The sequence below is a fragment of the Brugia malayi genome (assembly GCF_000002995.4).
Source record: "Brugia malayi strain FR3 genome assembly, contig: Bm_v4_ChrX_scaffold_001, whole genome shotgun sequence".
In the NCBI taxonomy this organism is placed as follows: Eukaryota; Metazoa; Nematoda; class Chromadorea; order Rhabditida; family Onchocercidae; genus Brugia; species Brugia malayi.
The window spans coordinates 16,349,301-16,369,052 of NW_025062479.1; the positions used below are offsets into that span (position 1 = coordinate 16,349,301).

General features: G+C 30.3%; 2 protein-coding genes and 2 non-coding genes across 4 annotated transcripts; 1 reads left to right on the plus strand and 3 right to left on the minus strand.

Moving 5' to 3' along the window:
- Positions 1-70: 70 nt before the first annotated feature.
- On the plus strand, positions 71-109 carry Bm15614. The gene has a single exon (XR_006227996.1). It is a non-coding gene; the product is annotated as a small nuclear RNA Bm15614 (small nuclear RNA).
- On the minus strand, positions 71-126 carry Bm15584. The gene has a single exon (XR_006227969.1). It is a non-coding gene; the product is annotated as a small nuclear RNA Bm15584 (small nuclear RNA).
- Positions 127-3,975: 3,849 nt separating this feature from the next.
- Bm349 (conserved hypothetical protein,hypothetical protein) lies at positions 3,976-5,628 on the minus strand (the record flags this gene model as incomplete). Its single annotated transcript, XM_001892858.2, has 4 exons — positions 3,976-4,137; positions 4,431-4,537; positions 5,020-5,202; positions 5,571-5,628. The coding sequence occupies 4 exons, from the start codon at positions 5,626-5,628 to the stop codon at positions 3,976-3,978; spliced, it is 510 nt and encodes a 169-aa protein (XP_001892893.1).
- Positions 5,629-8,461: 2,833 nt separating this feature from the next.
- Bm9291 (ankyrin repeat domain protein 28, putative) lies at positions 8,462-17,699 on the minus strand (the record flags this gene model as incomplete). The annotated part of the gene is made up of 19 exons (XM_043075068.1): positions 8,462-8,586; positions 9,122-9,236; positions 9,784-9,868; positions 10,063-10,246; positions 10,484-10,694; positions 11,077-11,276; positions 11,576-11,799; positions 12,016-12,199; positions 12,676-12,910; positions 13,410-13,523; positions 13,703-13,916; positions 14,192-14,350; positions 14,556-14,785; positions 15,070-15,172; positions 15,623-15,889; positions 16,226-16,331; positions 16,679-16,842; positions 17,145-17,356; positions 17,694-17,699. 19 exons carry the CDS (start codon positions 17,697-17,699, stop codon positions 8,462-8,464), a joined length of 3,138 nt encoding a protein of 1,045 aa, XP_042931002.1.
- Positions 17,700-19,752: the final 2,053 nt, after the last annotated feature.

The following is a 19,752-nucleotide window of genomic DNA, read 5'->3' on the forward strand; positions in this document are numbered from 1 at the left end:
AATCAAATGACCCCAACGCCTACCACTTCAACGATTCCAAAATGCACCGTCCACAACAAACACTTCTTCACAGAAACCTTCACTAAACTAAGGACTATTTCCAAAAAATCAGAAGATAAAACGGGATTGAGTCCTACTCAGCCAATATTAGAGACAATTCCGCAAAGATTGTGCAGTGGTTTAATGGATGAGAGAGGCAAACACAGAAAAATTACTTTTAGCTGTGATATAGTTAATATGATGGAGTGCCATTTTAGGATTTTTTCATACTTTAATATCCTATAGTTAAGTGAAACTCCCAGAAAGCAAACTCTCATGACCACTAACCAATCGTTACTCTTGCAAGACTTCCGAAAATATCTTTATAACCATGAACACTTAAATTTCGATGCATTTTTGAGAAATTAATATCTCATTTAATTAATGCTTTATGGTATTTTCGTTCAGTTATTGTGAGCAGTGTATAATATTACTTAATGAATCATTATTGGAACAGTTGTTTGTCATTAATATCATATGTTGCTCTTCTCTCTTTGCACAAAATTAGTATATCAAAGGAAACAATAAATTGCTTTATTAAATTCTATGAGTGGTATCTATTTATTTATTTAAGTTATTGAGTAATTTTTAACATAGATAAAATTAAAAGTGGCTGAAAATCCATTAACTTTGACATATATTAGAGGGACGAATTCAATTATTAAATAAATACTTATTTAAAATTTGATAATATATAAAAAACACCATACAGCGCAATCTATAACAATCTAAAGCATTTCAAATTTGTGAAAAGCCGAACAGATCCAAAAATTGCCAAAACCTGAATTGAACAAATGTTTGAATGTTACTGCTTATGGGAATGATGATTTAAATCAACGGAAAAGATAAGAATAACTGTTTATTAATTTATCAGAACATAAATTTATCAAAAAGAAATTAAATGAAGTAAATATGTCCAAAAATATCCAGTAATTATGAAAATCCAAAAAGTATACATATAAAAAAGATTGTGATAAGTTCAATATCGTTTCTTCCTCGATTTTAAAACACTTGCTGCTTACAAGAAATTAACTTCTAACCAATACTTAATTAACCATATTTTAAAATAACTAGAAACTAATCTAAAGTTAAATTAAATGACAGGATGAATTGCAGCTGAATATGAGTACCAAGAAGTAATAATTAATTAAATGATATAACTTAAAAAATAATCATTCTGACTTTAATGCTTTATTTACAGTTCATGGTGAAACAAGTTGATCTTCTAATTGATTAAACTAAAACAAAAATATGTGTAAAAATCGTGAAATGAATACTGTCAATTCTTAATCTCTTAGAATATTCAAAAATTAAATTCAGAAGATGGCTTTTAATTAATTGATTGAGCTAATTATACCATGTAAAGATCAAGTGAGTTAAATGAACGTTTGATTCTGAAACTGATTTTTGGAAAATTGAACATTTAAAAAAGCATTCAAAGAATTAAAATCGAATTAATCAATGAAAATTAAAAATTTGAAAATGATATGATTACGATTAAGTGTAGCCATCAATTTTGCTCATGAAATAATCAACAACAATGAGAAACACATTATCAGCAATAACGTGCTGTTTAATGTTTATGTTAATAATTCATGAACAACTGGAATAGTGAAATAAACAGCTAGTAATTAAAGAACAAAAAGAAAAAAATCAGTGAACAAAAGATGAAACAAAGATATAAAAAGTTTTTCTAATTCTAACATAATCTGTTCTTAATTAGAATTGATCAAGATTTTAATTTAGATATCAATCAAAAGAAAAAAGGGAATATTGCACAGAAAAGTACATAGATATTATCAAAATTTATCAAATATTCCAACTCCTTTTTTTTTGGTTATTGAGTTGCAAATAAATAATAAGACAAATTGAATAGAAAGAGTTAGTTATGCATCAAATTTAATTAAACTGATTATTTGATCTTACAATTTTATGACAAATTAGCCAGTTGGTCATTTTCTTCCTTGTCCATATCATTCCGATCATTTACAGTCGATCATACATTGTTGATGTTTAGAAGACGTGATGTTTTGACATCAAATTACAATGCATATTTTGAATTAATGAAATTGAAAAAATCCGTTAAATTATTGGCCGAGATTTGTAACACCAACATGATTCACCATATAAATCAGTAAATTTTGTTGATCATTTGTTTAACCAAATATATGATATATAGCTAAAAAAAATTGCTTTATACGAATTTCATGATCAAAAAGATAGAATATAAAGTGGAACCAAATTAAGAAATAACATCACCCACATGGATTTCAATCATTTAATTCAGGATAGCTACTCAATTATCATAATATCGTATCAAACGATAATAATTAATCAAGGCATTACCTCTAGATAGCAATTATTGTATCCATTTTGAAAGAAGCATTATTTGTCGATTGAAAAGAAGAAATACACTTAACAAATTCGCAGCAGCAATTCATTGAAATGAAGGAAATTCATAAGAAGCATGGAAAGAAAGAAAAGAGCCAAAAAATTATGAAAAGATTTTGTAAACAGCAAAATAATCTGATTCAAATTGTTTAACTCAATATGAAGAGGCAACAGACAGCAGTTGCTGTTAGTGATGAGACTTTAGAGCTAAGCACGAACATTTGAGCTCACGAGCTATTGGCACTGCAAAGAATATCTTAGCAGCATAACGGAAGTAAATGATTGAAATGAAATAAATTCGTCTGTGAGTGTTATGGCAATAGTTGTTCCAAGCATTGTTAAGCTATGCTCAATCAGTCAATTTTCGTATTTTAGTACTATTTAAATCAGAAATTAAATCCACATATATATATGAATGATAACCAATAAACAGATTTTTCATTCGCAATGAGCTACTTTAAGCCATTAGCATCAGCTGTGATAACAATGTATTTTGTATGCACACACACACACACACACATATATATATATATATATATATATACGCTCATAGATGATGAAGGAAATGATGATCATATCATTACGTTCAACTATCATCAACATCACTATTACAAAACTTATCTCTGTATCTCTTCTAGCTACCATTTATTTTGTTAATTCTAAATTGAATTTTTTTTTGCAATCATTGAAATTGATTTCTGTGATTAAAAAAAAAAAAAAGAAACAAAAACAAAAGTAAAAATATTGATGTAGTAGAAACGATTGAGTCAAAATGAATAGGCAGGCATTAAACAGGTCAATTAATCTTAAAACGTTCAAATTTCAGTATAATATTTGAAAATCTATCAAGATAATCGTAATAGAAGGAAGGTAGAAAATAAACATTGTAAAGAGTTCCAATGTGAAAAATGTTTTCACCCTTGAATGACGTCAATAAAATTTTTAAAATGAAGATTAAGTGGATGTGGTAGGTTTAAAATTGAAAAAAAAAAAAAAATGAGAGTATGTTAAATAAAACGAATGTTTAAGAAATGATTGGGCGATGGGTATGCAATGTAGTGCGATATCACTGACCATTTATAAATATAAATATGTCTGCTAGCTTGATTTTTTTTTCTGTGATTTACAATGTTGTTTGATACAGTAATTGATGATATATTTTATCAACATGATATAATAAATTTAATTCATCTGGTATTCAACAACAAAATGACATGAAAAACTTTGTATGAATAGCTGATTAAGAACCGAATTAATAGATCATCAAAAATGATCAACAAACAATCTCTTCTAAGTTTTGCAAAATAGCAGAATAGAAATAAATGGAATTGAAATGATGTTTACTTTTTTGTTTTTTTGAAAGAAAAGAAACACAGTAATGCAAATGTAGAATAGTTTAATATGATGGTAAGGGTGATATGGGATGGGAGATATTCGGTATGGAAGGATAAGCAAAGTTAAATAAAAACGTTATAAATTGGTATAAAATGTATAGTAAATGCTATATAATAATACGATAATGATAAGGGATGATACCAGAAATATTTAAAAAAATATCTTCAACTTGACTTCTTCACAGCTACCCAATTTAGTTGACCATCTACCATCTTGACAGGTCGAATGTGAAGCACCACCGCTTACTTTTTGCCCAAATGGACATGTTAACAGTGCCACAGAACCTTTTTGGAATTTTTGTGATTTTGAATGCTGCAAAAGTTTATGGAAATTTTACAGTAAAAAATTACAAAGAGAAGTTGAATTTATCACGACACTATTTTATGTTAGTAAAATGTTAGGTATTAAGGGCTTTAAATTCACATCAACAAAGATTTCGTTTTTTTAACTAGCAATAAAAGACATACCAAAAGGACAAACAAAAAAAAAAAAAAAAAAAATGGCAAAATTCTTGGAAAAATTTAAAATATATCAAACTGCTATTTAATATAGAAAAAAATGACAAAAATCAATTGAATTAATTTAAAATTTGATGAAAAATATACCGGAACATATGTTATAATGCCCGTTGTGTGATTCATTGGATCGCAAGTTAAATCGAGATTTGATGTCGAAGCATTGGATAATATATCAGAGATTACAATGCATGATCCTAATAAAATAATACATATGAAGGACTTGCTGAAGAATTATTTAAGTAATTAAAAAATAATTTACATAAAGTTCAAATATTTTTGCTTTAATGGTTTATTCAGCAGATGAACTAAAAAGGAAAAAAGTGGAATGATTTTAAAGATAATTATATTTTAAATACAAACATTATCTTCCAATAGATTTCAATGCTTAAGCATATATAAAATATTATCATTTATTATATTTGTAGAGAAGAAATATGGTTCATACTACTAAATAAATTTTGAGAGAAAAGATTGTGATTTTATTTAACTTATTGCAAAGAAAACAATAAAATTAAGAGTTAAAAAAAGTCACAATAATAATTAAAAAGAAATTGAACATCAAATTGCAACCATTTTAAATTGTAGTCCACTTTATTGCCTAAAATTATAAACTTTTGTTGCTTATCTCTTCAATATAGCACAGTTGTAGTAATTTTTGTTGTAGCAAAATCTTTACCCAATTTTGGTTCCCAAATGCCTTTCGAAGTGCATTTTGTAGTTGATGAACCATTTACAACAAAGCCCAGATTACATGACAAAGCAGCCACTGAACCAGTACTATGGAAAAGATCAGGTATTGGTGATAAAAAATTATACGTTATCAAAGCATTTGGAACTGGTAAATGTGCCAGACATAAAGCTGAAATAGGAAAATTTTTGGGAATTTTTCAAATTCAAACATTCTTCGTGCTACAATTAAATTTGATAACATAACCACTAGCAGTAAAATTAAACTTAAACGAGCTACAAAAGTTCAATTAAATTTTAAAATTTCTCCCTTGATTTGAAATGTATAAATGTTTAGAATATTTCTTTTAAATTTAGAATTTTTCCGTGTTAAGGAATTACTGAAGATTTCTTACTTCAATGAAAAAAAAAGTTTTTTTTTTTTTAAATTTCCATTTTGAAAAATGGATTGTACTTAACAAATGAATTGAATGATCACCCTAACCCAGATAAATTATGAAATTTTTAATTTCTATCAGAAAAAAGAAGTAAAATGGAAACCGATGACTGTTGTGGTTGTGGACAAAAGAATTGAAAATGCTAAAATGGAACGATTCATTGCACAATTTCAATTATTTCTGAAATAAGAAAGAAACATTGAAGGATATTTTAAGCTGTTGCTTGCATGATTTTGAAATTTTAAATAATACGAAATTTAAATGTCATAATGATATTTTCTTCATGCAAAAAGAGAAAAAAAAAAAACAGAAAATAAAAAAACCACCTGTGCCTCATTTCATTTTTTTCCCTCACCCTTCCCCACCGTATCGGATTTGACAAAATACGAGATTCACAAGATATTTTCCGTATAAATTTTTATAAATTAAGAGAGTTTAAGAGCGAAAAAGTTTTTGATAAATTTTAAATTGCAATGAAGAGATGCGTCAAGACAGAGGGTGAGAGGGAGAGAGCGCAATTCTTTAAGATCAAAACGAATAATAGCGCTTGTTCCTCCTTTTCTACTTTCTTCCATGAGATAATAATATAAATTGTTTGGGGTCAAACAATCAAAGATGATCACTTCCTCTTCCGATCTTATGTTCCATATTTTCACCTTTCCTTTTTCCTTTTCGTAATTATTTATTATACCTATTAATAATATTATACTTATGATGGAATCTCACAATTTATTTCATTAACTGAAATAAACATTATCACAATAGCATTAAAAGCAATATATGTAACAATTTATATTATTTAACAGTGTCATATACTACTATCGTTATTTGAATCTACCGTTCACTAACGTACGGTTATTAAATTATTATTTATACAAAAAAAAAAAAAATTGATAGTTAAATATTAAATATCTCCTCTGTTAATAATCCTCTTTAAACATAAATTAATCTACAAATTGCTAGCATAAGACATAAACAAATCTTACTTTAGCGCAGCGCTCGCGTCGCAGATCAATCTATCATTAAATATACCCATCAAATGACAAAAGCATTTGTACGATTATAAACGACTATCTGTGGAACGCTGCAAATATTTATGGAACCAAAAGAATTTTCAATCAGTGAACAAAATATACTTCACTTGGCACGTTCATTATCTAAAAACCAAATGCCTTTTCCAATTCTTTAAAATTATCTCATCTACCTTAAAATTTCTTACATTCTTAAAAATTAAATAATACGGGATGACTTTAATGCCATTTAATAACGAGATAAACGAAAAATTCTGGACATTCCTTTGCATCTTTATTCCATTTCTGACGTTAGATGATATTTAGGATTAAATCCGCATATAAATGGTAGAAAAATAAAGTTACTAGACTCATTGAAAAGATAAAGTCATATTTCACATCAGTCATTTCAAATTTGCTAAAGAAAAAATGTATGAGAATTATCAATACCTTCTAATATTGAGGAATATGTGAAGAATATATTAATTTGGGCAATTTTGGCACCATCCAAATTCGGTAATGGTTAATGTTTTTTTTTTTTCCTTTTTCTTATGGGGAGATTCTTCGCCATCTGGTCCTGAAGTTGTTCTGTGCACTTGTCGGTACTATACAAAAATATTGCGTTATCTTTAAAACTACAAAAATTCCTTTTCCTCCATCTTGCTTTTAAACTTACTCAGGACCTAAGTATTTTGTCATAATAATAAAATTGATTGCAGCTTGTAAATTTGGGAATATGAAAAGAAATATTGGACAAACTATTGAGCACATCTGTTTTATTTCGGTCTTTAAAAGACGAAGCTTTTGCTAGATGAGATTTCAACGGCCGGTCTTATTGAGCAACGTTTACTAGAAAGTAATAGTTTGAAATCAGTATTTCCACTTTCCCTGAGTTCTTATAACATAATTATAAAAACCTTCGTTTTATTGACCAAATCGTAGTATAATAAACACAGTTTATCTAACAGAAAGTAATTGAGGAAGTGGCAAAATTCAACCTCGCTGAGGAAGCAGAAATAATTTTTCGGAGGATGATCCATTGGTAGTGTTTACATAACATGTATATATATATATATATAGACTTGTAAAATTAGGAGTGATTTACAGTATCCGGATATATCTTATCGAATGCAAAGAGAATGCGAGTGAAAAAAAAAAAAAAAATATTTACGAATATTTGACAGTTGTCGTGAATTTCGAATATCGCGAGGCGTAAATTATCTCACTGAACCATTTTCTTATGTTTTTATTTTATTATTATTTATCTTTTTTCTTTTTTATTCATTTACTATTAATCGCTAAAATGCCGCATACAATATTATATATATATAAATATTTCCTATTCTTTAGCCCGTCGTAGCAGATATTTCTTAGAATAGTTGTTGTTATATCATTCCTGTATCTAAGAGGATAAACATCCTAATATATAAGGATTCACTTGCTACAGGTCTTTCTCCCTGTCCCATTTGACATTAACAATTACTTCTTACTCTGTCACAATGTCAATATAATTTAGCTCGAGGTATTTCGGTTGTTACACTACTGCTACCCAACGCGAATCTCTCCAAAATGAAAGAGTAAGAAAACCTCTCCTAAAAAAAAAAAAAAAAAAAAAAAAAACCAACCTTCACCAAGTTTTAAGTTTTTTTATATAGAGCTCTCCCAAATTCAAACAAAATCCACTACAAAGATTGAGGCCGAAAATATTTGTGTATGTATATTGGTTTCGGTATTTTAACCATTATGAACAAAGACAGAACTTTAATTAGATTTAAGATAAAGAAAGGACATGAGAAGTTGGCTAGATGAGGAATAGGAAATTAGTCAAATAATTTACAATTTGAATGGTTAATTTTTACATGAAGTTTTTTTATTGTTATAATTTATTTCGAAGATCGCGACATTTGAAATTCGCGACAGTATACCCGCACGCCACACAAAGTCACAAATCGAAAACACAAACTGCAAAACAAAACACTATTCGTCAATAGAAATCGCCTTCTGCTTCAACTTCCGCTTCTTCTACTTCAACCTTCGCTTCTTCCATGCATGATGGAAGACAAAAATGTGAATCAGCGCATTCAGCTTTCCGGAACCGACGAACTGTTGCTAAAATTTAAAAGCTTAAGGCTTAAATTGAAGGGATCCTGACATAAAACTTCTGAAAATAAGATCCGGTTTTTTACTCCAGAAGAACAGCAGAACTTTTTTTTGAAAGACGCTTTATTTTCCAGACATAAAAATCTATATAAAGCTATTGAACGTGGGTAAATTATAGATTAATCTTATATAATAATTCAGCATGTTGCATCGATCTAGTCGACGAATTGTGGCTTATATTTAGGAAAGGGCTTAGCTTATAATATGAAAGTCTAATAAATCATTCTAGAACTTAATTCCCTTTCAAATCTCATTTCCTGATAATTTTTAAAATTGTACTTATATGTTTCAGCTGTATTGAAGATCAATCTGTTTTGCATCGAACGGATCCCAAACGAAAAATTACTCATTAAGGGCTCATGCAAAATATCGGACGAAAACAACGAAAAAAAAGAAAAACGACTGAAACTAATACTGAATAACTTTGGAACCCAAACTCATCTATTTAACTTTAAAAAAAAATATATAATTTAAAACAACTTGCCCAAAAAACCATTTTTATTCACGGCTCCAACAAATGTATCCAACATGCATAACATGCAGTCAATTACAGCTTCATTTTCAATTGCTGCAACTAATGGTATGCGCCCTTTGTCATCCTATAAAAAATTATATATTTCAAAAATTCGAGACACGATTTCAGTACTGAAATCCGAAATTATTCAGAATCAAAAATGAATGACTGAAGTTTTTTCATTTAGACACTGTCCAGCAACAAGAAAGAATGGCAAAAGTTTTGCAAAATCTGTTGAGGCTCATGTCAAATCCATGTCAAACTAGTGAATAAGCTCTAAATTCGTAACCAGAAAGCATAAATTCTTTCGAGAGCTTCATTTCGTACCATATCAAAAATCATTCCATTCTGTCCAAGGAAAAAAGAAAATTGAAAAAGATTACAATTTTTTTTTTTTTTTAATTAAATTAATTTAATTACAATAGTTGAGGGAACAACCCATGTCAAACTAGTCGTTAAGAATGTTTGCTAGCGTGCCTTAAAAGGTTAATAATACTAGAAAATCACTAACACCTTTGAATTTCCTGGAGACTTATTAGTGAGATAGTATGCTACTAACTTTACAAATTAAAATTATTAGTTTTCAATAAAAAATCCAAGCAAAATTATCTCATTTGGATTTAACCACCTACCATTAGTGATAAAGAATAAGACGAAATTCTTAATACATTACGAATGAGTGTGATCATTCCTGCTTTACAAGCCAAATGCAGAACACTAAAAATAAAGAAAATTGCGTAACTGAACAATAATATGAATGAAGTTATTTCAACAGCATTTTTTAACACATTATTTTCTAAAATAAATTTGGAAATATTCAAAAGTGTGAAATATTGTATATTGCAAAGAAAATAAGTTTCAAATTAATTATCAATTTTTGCTTTGAATTTTCTAAGAATATAAAAACTAACGTCTGCCCATGAGTATTTTGATAATTGATAATGTGTTCTGCATGCCCATTAGCAGGAACCGGTTTTATATGATTCAGCAAATATACTGCTTCCATCTCATTACCAGCCATGCATGCATGATGGAAAACCGTATTACCAGCTATGTCGATTGCCTCCAAGAATGCAGTCTGTTCAATTAACAAACCTAAAAACCATTCCCCAGTTAGCACTTTGATTAATAGATTTCTCTTTCAGTACTATGAATGCTTTAAACTAATCGCTTAAAATTGTTAACTGATTAATTTCTACTGTATTCTTGAAATTTTTTTGAAATTTTCAAAAAACATACCCATATTATTAACTAATAATATGCATGTTATCATTGTCCCATAAAAGATTCAACTTGAATCAGCTGATAAAGTAATAACTAAAAGAGTCTAACCGATAATTTCCAATGCATAACCGGGATCACTGCAACTAGCTGCTGCCATCAGTGGACTTATGTGAAAGACATCTAAAGCCGAAGGATTGGCTCCAGCAATGAGTAGCGTGGAAACGACTTTTGTATAACCCTGTCGTGCTGCATGATGCAACGCTGTACGACCACGAACATCGGTTGCATTTGCGTACTCCATATTCATTTGTAATAAGAACTAAAAAAAAAAAAGCCATAAAACAATGCTACAAATTCCACACATAATATCAATTCAGACCATGTCATCCCACAATATATTAAAGTGTTCAAAAAAGAAACGACCATATTATTTTTAATTAAATATTAACAAACCTATGTTACTTTCAAATATTATTAACTGGTGTGAAAAAAGTGTTAGATTTTTACGTCCCATATGAAAACTTTCTCAGATATTAAAAAATTTTCCCCTTCTGTAAAAGACCAAACTATTCAACAGTACCGAGTTCAGGTAAAGTGCTGAAAATTTTAAACAAATATAGCTGTGATCGGAAACAGTACTATGCTGAAATTAACAGGTAACTAATAATTATGCATCTCCAAAACGTGAGTTCTTAAATCACCTGACACGCCTCAACGTGTCCACGGGATGCTGCCAATATTGTGGCCATACTCCTATTCGCATCCTTGTTGACACCGTGAAGAATATGTAGAACGCATTCATTACCTTCCATAGCTGCCCAATCAAAAGCCGTTAATCCAGTAGAATCAGCTGTTTCCTCCACACCATTAGCTAGCAAATAATTGACAATTGCTGAATCACCTGCAAAATTTGTAAAAAGTGTGGAAAAAATTCACCCATTGCAATTTCCGAAATTTAGTTTTTTCCAGCAAATTTTCTGTCAAGGATTGTCTTATTACAGAAACATCATAAAAAATGATGTGAAATATAATAAACAAATTCACATCTTACACCGTTAAGTAGTAACGCAAATGGTGATGGTAAATACTAAATATAATGGTTACGATATAAGCGGACATGTTGGTTGCCTTCAGTGCAGTTTATTATTTGCACGATTAAAATTTATTTTAATTTACAGCACTTTAAAATGAAAAATTTACCTGATCTTGCGGCAATATGAAATGGCGTAACACCGTTGCAATCGGCTGACTTGAAATCAGCACCCTTATTTACCAATTCCTTGCATAAAAGTTCATTCCGTAGACTACAAGCTCGATGCATTAAACCACGACCATTTTTATCGAATAATTTTACATCACTTTTTGGTAACAATGTAAGGAAACAATCCAAAAAACCATTTGAAATCGCAAACATAATAGGTGTCCTACAACAAAGAATAAAGCACAGTTTTGCACTTAAAAAAAAAAAAAACTTTCTTACATAGTTAATCAAACTTCAATTCAGATAATACAATTGGCAAAAAATTTTCAAACAGAACACCAGATCTTTCCCACCCATATTTTTTATTTTGCTGATAATGGAATTTCAAAAAAAGAAGAAAAAAATAGTTGCAGAACGGAATAAGTTAGAATTTTCAAGCCTTAATGAAGAATCCAAAACGTTGATATCTTTTTCCCTGAGCAATTCTACAGCAAGAGAAATGCAAACAGTCCTTCCACATGCAGCTGCAGCATGCAACGGTGTTATACCAAAACAGTCTTTCCGCAACAATGCACGTTTCCTAATTGCTGTTCGCAAAAGGATATCTACACAGCGCTGGTAACCTGCAAGTTTGAATTATCCAATCATCACACAAAATTTTCATACTAAGAAATTCATACTTTGCAATGTGATTCCCAAGTACAAGTTCATCATTTTATTATATCATTATTGTATGTCAGTAGCCATACAGTTGATATCATTCGCCAAGCTAGTTCAAAGAAATTTGAATTTTTTGTTACGTAAAAGAAAGGAAAAAAAAAAAACCTCCAGCAGAGCAAAGCTGAAGATTGGACCTTACTTCCCAACTTTTTTAAAAGCTATTAACCTTATTGGAAACATATTCCTCAATTAACACTGAGCATTCTATTCTTTTACCTGATTCATGGATTAACAAACATTAATCTACAAAATAATTATTTATAAGATTACTCTGACAAAGCACTCTATCATTAAACTCATGTTGGAAGAACACAGTTCAAACTTATCTCAATATATATAAATTACGACGTCAGTATAGGATAAAGATGGGAATACTTACCGCCTGACATAGCATAATGAATGGGAATTCGTTCCAGTGAATCCATTTCGAGGCCTATAGTATTACTAATTTTCGCTGTTTGTTCCTTATCAAGCGTCATTGAACGTGCATGATAGAAAGCTAATAGCTTTTGTAATAGTTGAGCATGATTATAACGAGCTGCTATATGGTAAAGCGTAAGATGGTATGGATGACAGGACGATGGAACAGTGGCATCGGACATTGCGTCTATTAACTGAAAATTTATTGGATTTAAATAAATTTTTAAAGCAAGTATTCAGAAGTCAAATTTCAAATGAACGTAGTCTGTAATACCATAACTTTTATCACTAAGATCGATGAGTTACGAACTCGGAATGAAACAAAACTTTCATTCACTATATCACAGAGCACTTTTTTAATCAAACAGACCAATCATCACTTTGAATATCAGCGAATTGTCACATTTAAATGTATCTACGATAAATGTCAAAATGCATACTGTAAATTCAATCATGTTTAAAGTAATGGATTGATTTAGTAAATAAAACAAACGTTTAATCACCTAGCAAAAGCTTCGTCTTCTAAAGCAGATGTACTCAACAGTTTACCAAAATATTTCTTATCATACTCCCAATCACGACTATGACAAAATACTTAGATCCTGAGTAGGTTTAAAAGTAAAATGAAAAAAGAGGAACTTTTGTGGAGAGAAAATACCTTAAATATAAATACAATTTGGATTTGGAACTTACAAATAAGACTGTTTCTAAGTTACCAGTTTTAACCGCATGATGAACTGGAAGAAAACCTGATTTGTCCCTGACTTGTATAACTGTATTATCAGCACGTAACAATATTTTAGCACTCTGAAAATTTTCAAGTTTGCTAATTCAAAACAAACTGAGAGAAACTATAACGGGAGTTCCTGTATACATTACAACCATACATGTTCAGTATGCTTGCAAAACTTTTACATTGGCCATATGTTATGCTTCTTGTTTATATTATCCAAACAAATCGCTAGAATAATAGAAAAGAAACCAACAACTAATGCGAGATCTGAAGGTGACTGCACAGCATAATGCAATGGTGTATATCCCAGTTGATCTTGTTCATTTGCACAAGCACCTGCAGCCAACAATTTTTGGATGGCTTGGAAAAAGCCGCTTCGAGCAGCATAATGTAATGCAGAACAACCCTTGCAATCTACTTTTGATACCGGGATATTAGTTGAGAGCAAATAATCAATCATAAATTCGCTGGAAAATTATTTGTCATGATAGACTGATCCTACGTCATAACAAAAATAAAAGCAAGCTATTCTTTATGAAAAAGATCAAGATGTGATCCACAAAATCACTTAATATGCTTGTTGGATACGGAAACATGTAAAGAACACACAATTTACTTCCCGAAACAAGCTACTAAACTATTTCGTTTGAAGGAAAGGGAATTAAGAGCGTCTAGATGGATGATGATAAAGGATAATGGTTTTAAAACAACCATCCTTATGGTAAGTATGCATAAAATTAACCTATTGGAGCTTGCAGACTGTGTAGCCATGTGTAAAGCTGTCCGTCCGATACAATCCACTTCTGCAACATTAGCTCCACTAATACATAGCGTTCGCGCAACGACTACGTAACCATGAAATGCAGCAAGATGGAGAGCAGTCAAACCAGATTTAGTTTTCCTGGAAATATACAGAAATAAAACAAGAAATTTAAGTGAGGAAACAAAGCACACAACTTTTGAACTAACAAGAAATCAAATTTTCTAGGAATGCCTGAGACTAAATATGACTACCTCAATTGTGGAAACAGTTAATCTAGTGCCACTAAGAATTCATTTCAAAGAATTATACAGAATGAAACAAACGATCAGAAAAAGTATGATACAAGCTGCAATCCGCTCCAGCACCCAGAAGATGCTTGACAATAAGATCATGGCCATGTCTGGATGCCATATGAAGTGGAGTAACACCCTGAATAGTCGCTGCATTAACCGGTATGTCTTTAGCTATTAGTGATTTCGATCGTGCTATTCGGCCATACTGGCAAGCAAAATGTAAAGCTGTACTACCATCAGTTGACTGGTAACCGATTTCATGCGTTACTTCAATCAATAACTAAATTAAGATTTTATTTGAGTATTTTAAAGACAAGAATTGCTGTATTAATACACTACATTGATATGATCATTTATAGAAAACATATCCTAATATATTTCGTGAATTTCTTTTTTTACAGTTCTGTATGGAACCTAATCGTCACTGTTGGTCCCAAAGAACAAAGAATTTGCAATATTCAGTTACTGTTCACCATGAAAGCAAATTTGAAAACAGCATTGACACTAATGGATTAATAAGAACATCTCCTTAATAATTTGTAACATTCAGATGGAAAAACTTACATCACAACTTAGGGTACCCTCTGTAAAACCCGCAGCAATATGAAGAGGTATAAATCCATTGAAATAACTTGCAATGAAAGGATTAGCTCCATTACTGATCAATCTAGAAATATCCCGGTGTGCAAAATGGATTGAGGATTACCTTGTAAACTTTTGAGTAGCAAAGAGTTTAAAATCATAAAATTTCTAAGATAAATTCTCTGAATCGCTAAGAAATTATTTCTTGTTTACTTTTTTCCCAAATTCAATTTGCAAAAAGTGAAAAGCAAAATAATCCACAAATTTCCGAGTAAAACAGTATCAACGAATAAAAAAAGAAATAAAAATGTTTGCGCAACTTGATAATATGATGACAGGATTATTTTAGGATAATGAATTCGTCGAATGCTGACCGATAAGCAACGTTAAATATGGTTGGACTTCATTAACAGTACTCAAGTCATGATATCATCCAAATCATCAAACTATTCTGTGTTTTACTAATCCATACGTTAGACTTATCAGTAAAAAGACACAGATTTAAAAAAAAAAATCTCAATAACAAAAAGCTCACATCCCAGCAACTCGGCTACGGCCATTCAATACAGCATAATGTAGTGGAGTGTAACCAGCGGAACATTGGTTATTAATGGGTAATGATGTATTTTCTAAGATAAACGTCACAGAATCCATATCACCAGACATTGCCGCATAATGTAGGATCGTCCTCATTTGCTGATCATGCAAGCTCATATCAGTTCCACTATTAAAAAGTAGTTTTAGAACATCACTATGTCCATTTAGAGCAGCCCAATGCGCTGCAGTCATACCTCGCTTATTTCTGAAATATTACATTATCTTATTACTTTCAATCATCATACTGATATGAAAAAAATGAATTGATTACGGTAGTTCTAAAATTCATAATAACACAGGTACTTTCACAGAACGCATGTGCACATATGCAATTGTATACAACATGGGCATATTCTCGAATCTATTTCGGACGATCAAAAACATCACAGTAAAACAAGAAATCAAATACTAAACATATCTTTTCTGTTTAGTATTGCTTTCTTTCTACTTGACTTACTAGCACCAAATCTTACATACTAATTAATTCCTTGGGAAATTGTGTATGCTAGAATGAACCAAAATTCTAAAAGAGAATACTGACTTAGTACTTGGGTTAGTATTTCTCTTCAATAAAAACTCGACAAAAGCAGAATTTCCATAAGACGCTGCGTAATGAAGTGGTGGACAACCACCCCAATCTGGACGATCTGAAATCTTTCACAGAAAAAAAGAAAGATTAACCAGATTCGTGAAAACTGGTGATAAAATCATTAACTCTTTTTGATAAGAATTAATGCATGCTCGTTTTGAAACAAAGCAATACAAAGTAATAAACAATTTTACAACTTTTAGCATTAACGATTACCAAAAGAACCATAGAAAATATTTTATCTTATAAGAATTACAGTTTGCTTCTAGAAGTTCAGGCTAAATAATTAAAAAGAGGAGTCAGTTTTATCAATTAATTCTCCAGCGACAAACACAGTGATATTTCAGAACATAAAAATCCACATCTTAAAGGAAATAAACCACAGCTGTTACTATTACTACTTACCAATAATCGAATCACAATTATCAAGGATCACTTCAGCACAACTCAATGCATTTACTTGTGCACATATATGCAACGATGTCATGAACTGTCTGGTTGCACTGTTTGGCTTTGCACCACGGTTGATCAATATTTTCACTGTATTTGGGTGATTATGAAAACAAGCCCTGAAAATTTATAAAACTATCTGATGGAATCCCAAGAGTCTAGGACAAAATTTAGATTATAACATACATGAATTTCATAAAATTAGTTCCGCTGAATAATAAATTTAGGAAAAGGAATATTTTATATGCTTGGTTTAAGTATCATCTTAATCATTTAAAGGGATTTTCAAATTTTTTCTAGCAACATTTTTGAAAAGTTTGCTTATTTCAAACGTTTTACAGTAAATACATGTATGATAGTGAGTAAACTAAAATGCACCAGATTACTCTCTTGTAAAACAGTACGAAAACTCTCTTCAAACCTCTGAAGTGGTGTAAACCACTCCCGATCACGTGCATCGACTCTTGCACGTGCATCAATGAGCGCGTTCACGATTGGATGATATCCATAAAAGCTTGCTAAATGTAACGGTGAAGTTCCATTCTCATCCACTTCATTAACATCAATGCCCTTCTCTATGCACCCTTGCAATAACCTTAGATCATTTAGCAGCACAGCTTTCAGCAATTCAGCCTAAAACACACAAAGCAGATTATTAGTTCCGTATAAGTTCAGCTTACCAGTAATTCTCCTTTTCTCAAAAGCATTTCTTGATTTACTTGTTACGTGAATATCGTCACTCTGAAATAAATTGCTCCACGTGGCTTTTCGAGGCATCACCTTAAAGTTATTTACCATTTGTTTTTCCATTTAAAAAAATAGTAGTAAAAAATTTCCATTACAAACTATCAGAAGTTGCTTACTAAGGTACTGGTATCATATTTTAGCCTAACAACACCCTGGTGAAATGTAAGAATCAAAACCAGCTATACAAGAACAGGTATATTATTATCAAGCATACTGTGCTTACATTCATTTTCGCTGAATTTAATTAACATATTACAAATTGCACTGATACTTCCTGCAAAATGTTCGAACAACCCGCAAACCTAAAATAAGGAAGTGGACATTAATAAAATTTATCAAAAGAAAAGAAAACAAACCGTTGTGTTATTCGATACCGAATAAAACAGAAAAAAACAGTGGGTGAAAAATTTGATACGAAACGATAAACAGAAAAAAACCAGTTGCTGAGCGAAAATCAAAACTAAGATAATACAAAAAAAACATTTGCTCACTGTGTAACCAAAATTTCGCAATGGAATTTTGGCTGATAAAGGTTCAAATTTCAAATTCAAACTGAATTCAAATTTAAAGATTCTCGTCACTTATCTTTCCACTGGTACACTTTTACGAAATTTAGCTGCTTCATTTTTTTTTTACTACTATTTCTTTTTTCAATTAACAATGACGAAGATAAACTCCACGAGGATTACAAGTCCCTGCAGATTATATGCTACATAATATGATGGAAGAATAGAATTATCGCATGGATAATCAACAAGAAGCCAAACAGGGAAATTGAGAAATAGGTTCAAATGCTTTATTCGCAAAGTATGCAATAAAAATGAAAGTTAAGGTGGATATTAACATTAAAATGGAGATTGAAGTGAGGTCTTAAAAATACTAACCCCTGATGGGTCAATAAAAAATGTGGATTTAAAGCAAAAGAAAACAGGTAGAAATGAAATTTAAAACAGCATAATAAACGAGGATGCATCATAGTCTACGAAATGAGTTATACATTCAATACAGAAAGTGGGATTCGTTTTAAAAGATAATGAAATTTTTAATTAAATCAGGGATTAGTTCTTAATAAACGATAGAAAGAAACTCCTGAGAAAAAGATCTCATTTTACGACCTTTTCACCCTATCTTCATTATTCTTACAAAAGAAAATCGATTAAAAATAGTTTTTGCTGAACTGAACATATTTTTTGAGCGTCTTCTCTTATGCTAAATGCCAATATATATATATATATATATATATAGCGAAAGCTATCGAAAAGTATAATTATATTCTAGCGATGCATTTTATTAAGTTAATTTTATTTAACTTCATTGAAATAAGTAGTTGACATAATCAAAATGTTACATATTCAAATAATTACATTTGGATTTCCGGATCTCATCTTTCAAGTTAAGATTTGATAAAGTTAATCCGAAAATTCTTGCTCGGTAATGAACTATGATCTAAATTGAAACGTTAGTCAAAAAAAAAATTTGAAGTCATACTATAATTAGTGCTAATTAATGTTTTCAAAAGTATTGCAAAATAACGACTAATTGTCAGATATAACGTAAATATTCGGACTATGCATTAAAACATCAGGCGAATTGTGCGAACATTTTGGTTTATCACAGCAACAAATGATAAGAACATGTTGCTTTTATAATCATAACAATAGTACTGTAACCGAGATTTTCATTCATAAATTCCATTTTATTCCATTCCTTATCCAGATTTTCTCAAAAAAATGATTTCAAAATTTTTGAGAATTCGAGAGCTCCTTCCTCCTAAATTATCTACCCGATATATAAATGATAATGCTATAATTTTAACACAGTCTTTATTACTTCATGCCTCATTTCTCTCTTTCCCTTCTTTCCATATTTAATCAGAACACATATCACCCAACCTATTTTAAGAAATAAATTACCTGTGAACCTCAATGTCTTTAAATCTGATTTTAATCAAATAAAGCATCCCATATGAAATAAAAATTTATTACAATTTACTGATTGCATGACAACCAAGAATGTACGAAATACTTGATAAAATGATTTGATAACGATTGGTAATCATTGGTAACTTATTGCTATGATTTTAATAATCTTACTAATAACCACTGACAATTTACTGTTATGATTAATAAACAGTATTGAACAACAAATGAACAAATAATGAATACAAATGATAATTAGTAATAATTATTATCATACCAGTGACAAATTAACTAACAATAGTGATAGCAAATGAAACAACTCACCTACCAATATATCTCTTCCCAACATTACTGAGCAGCACA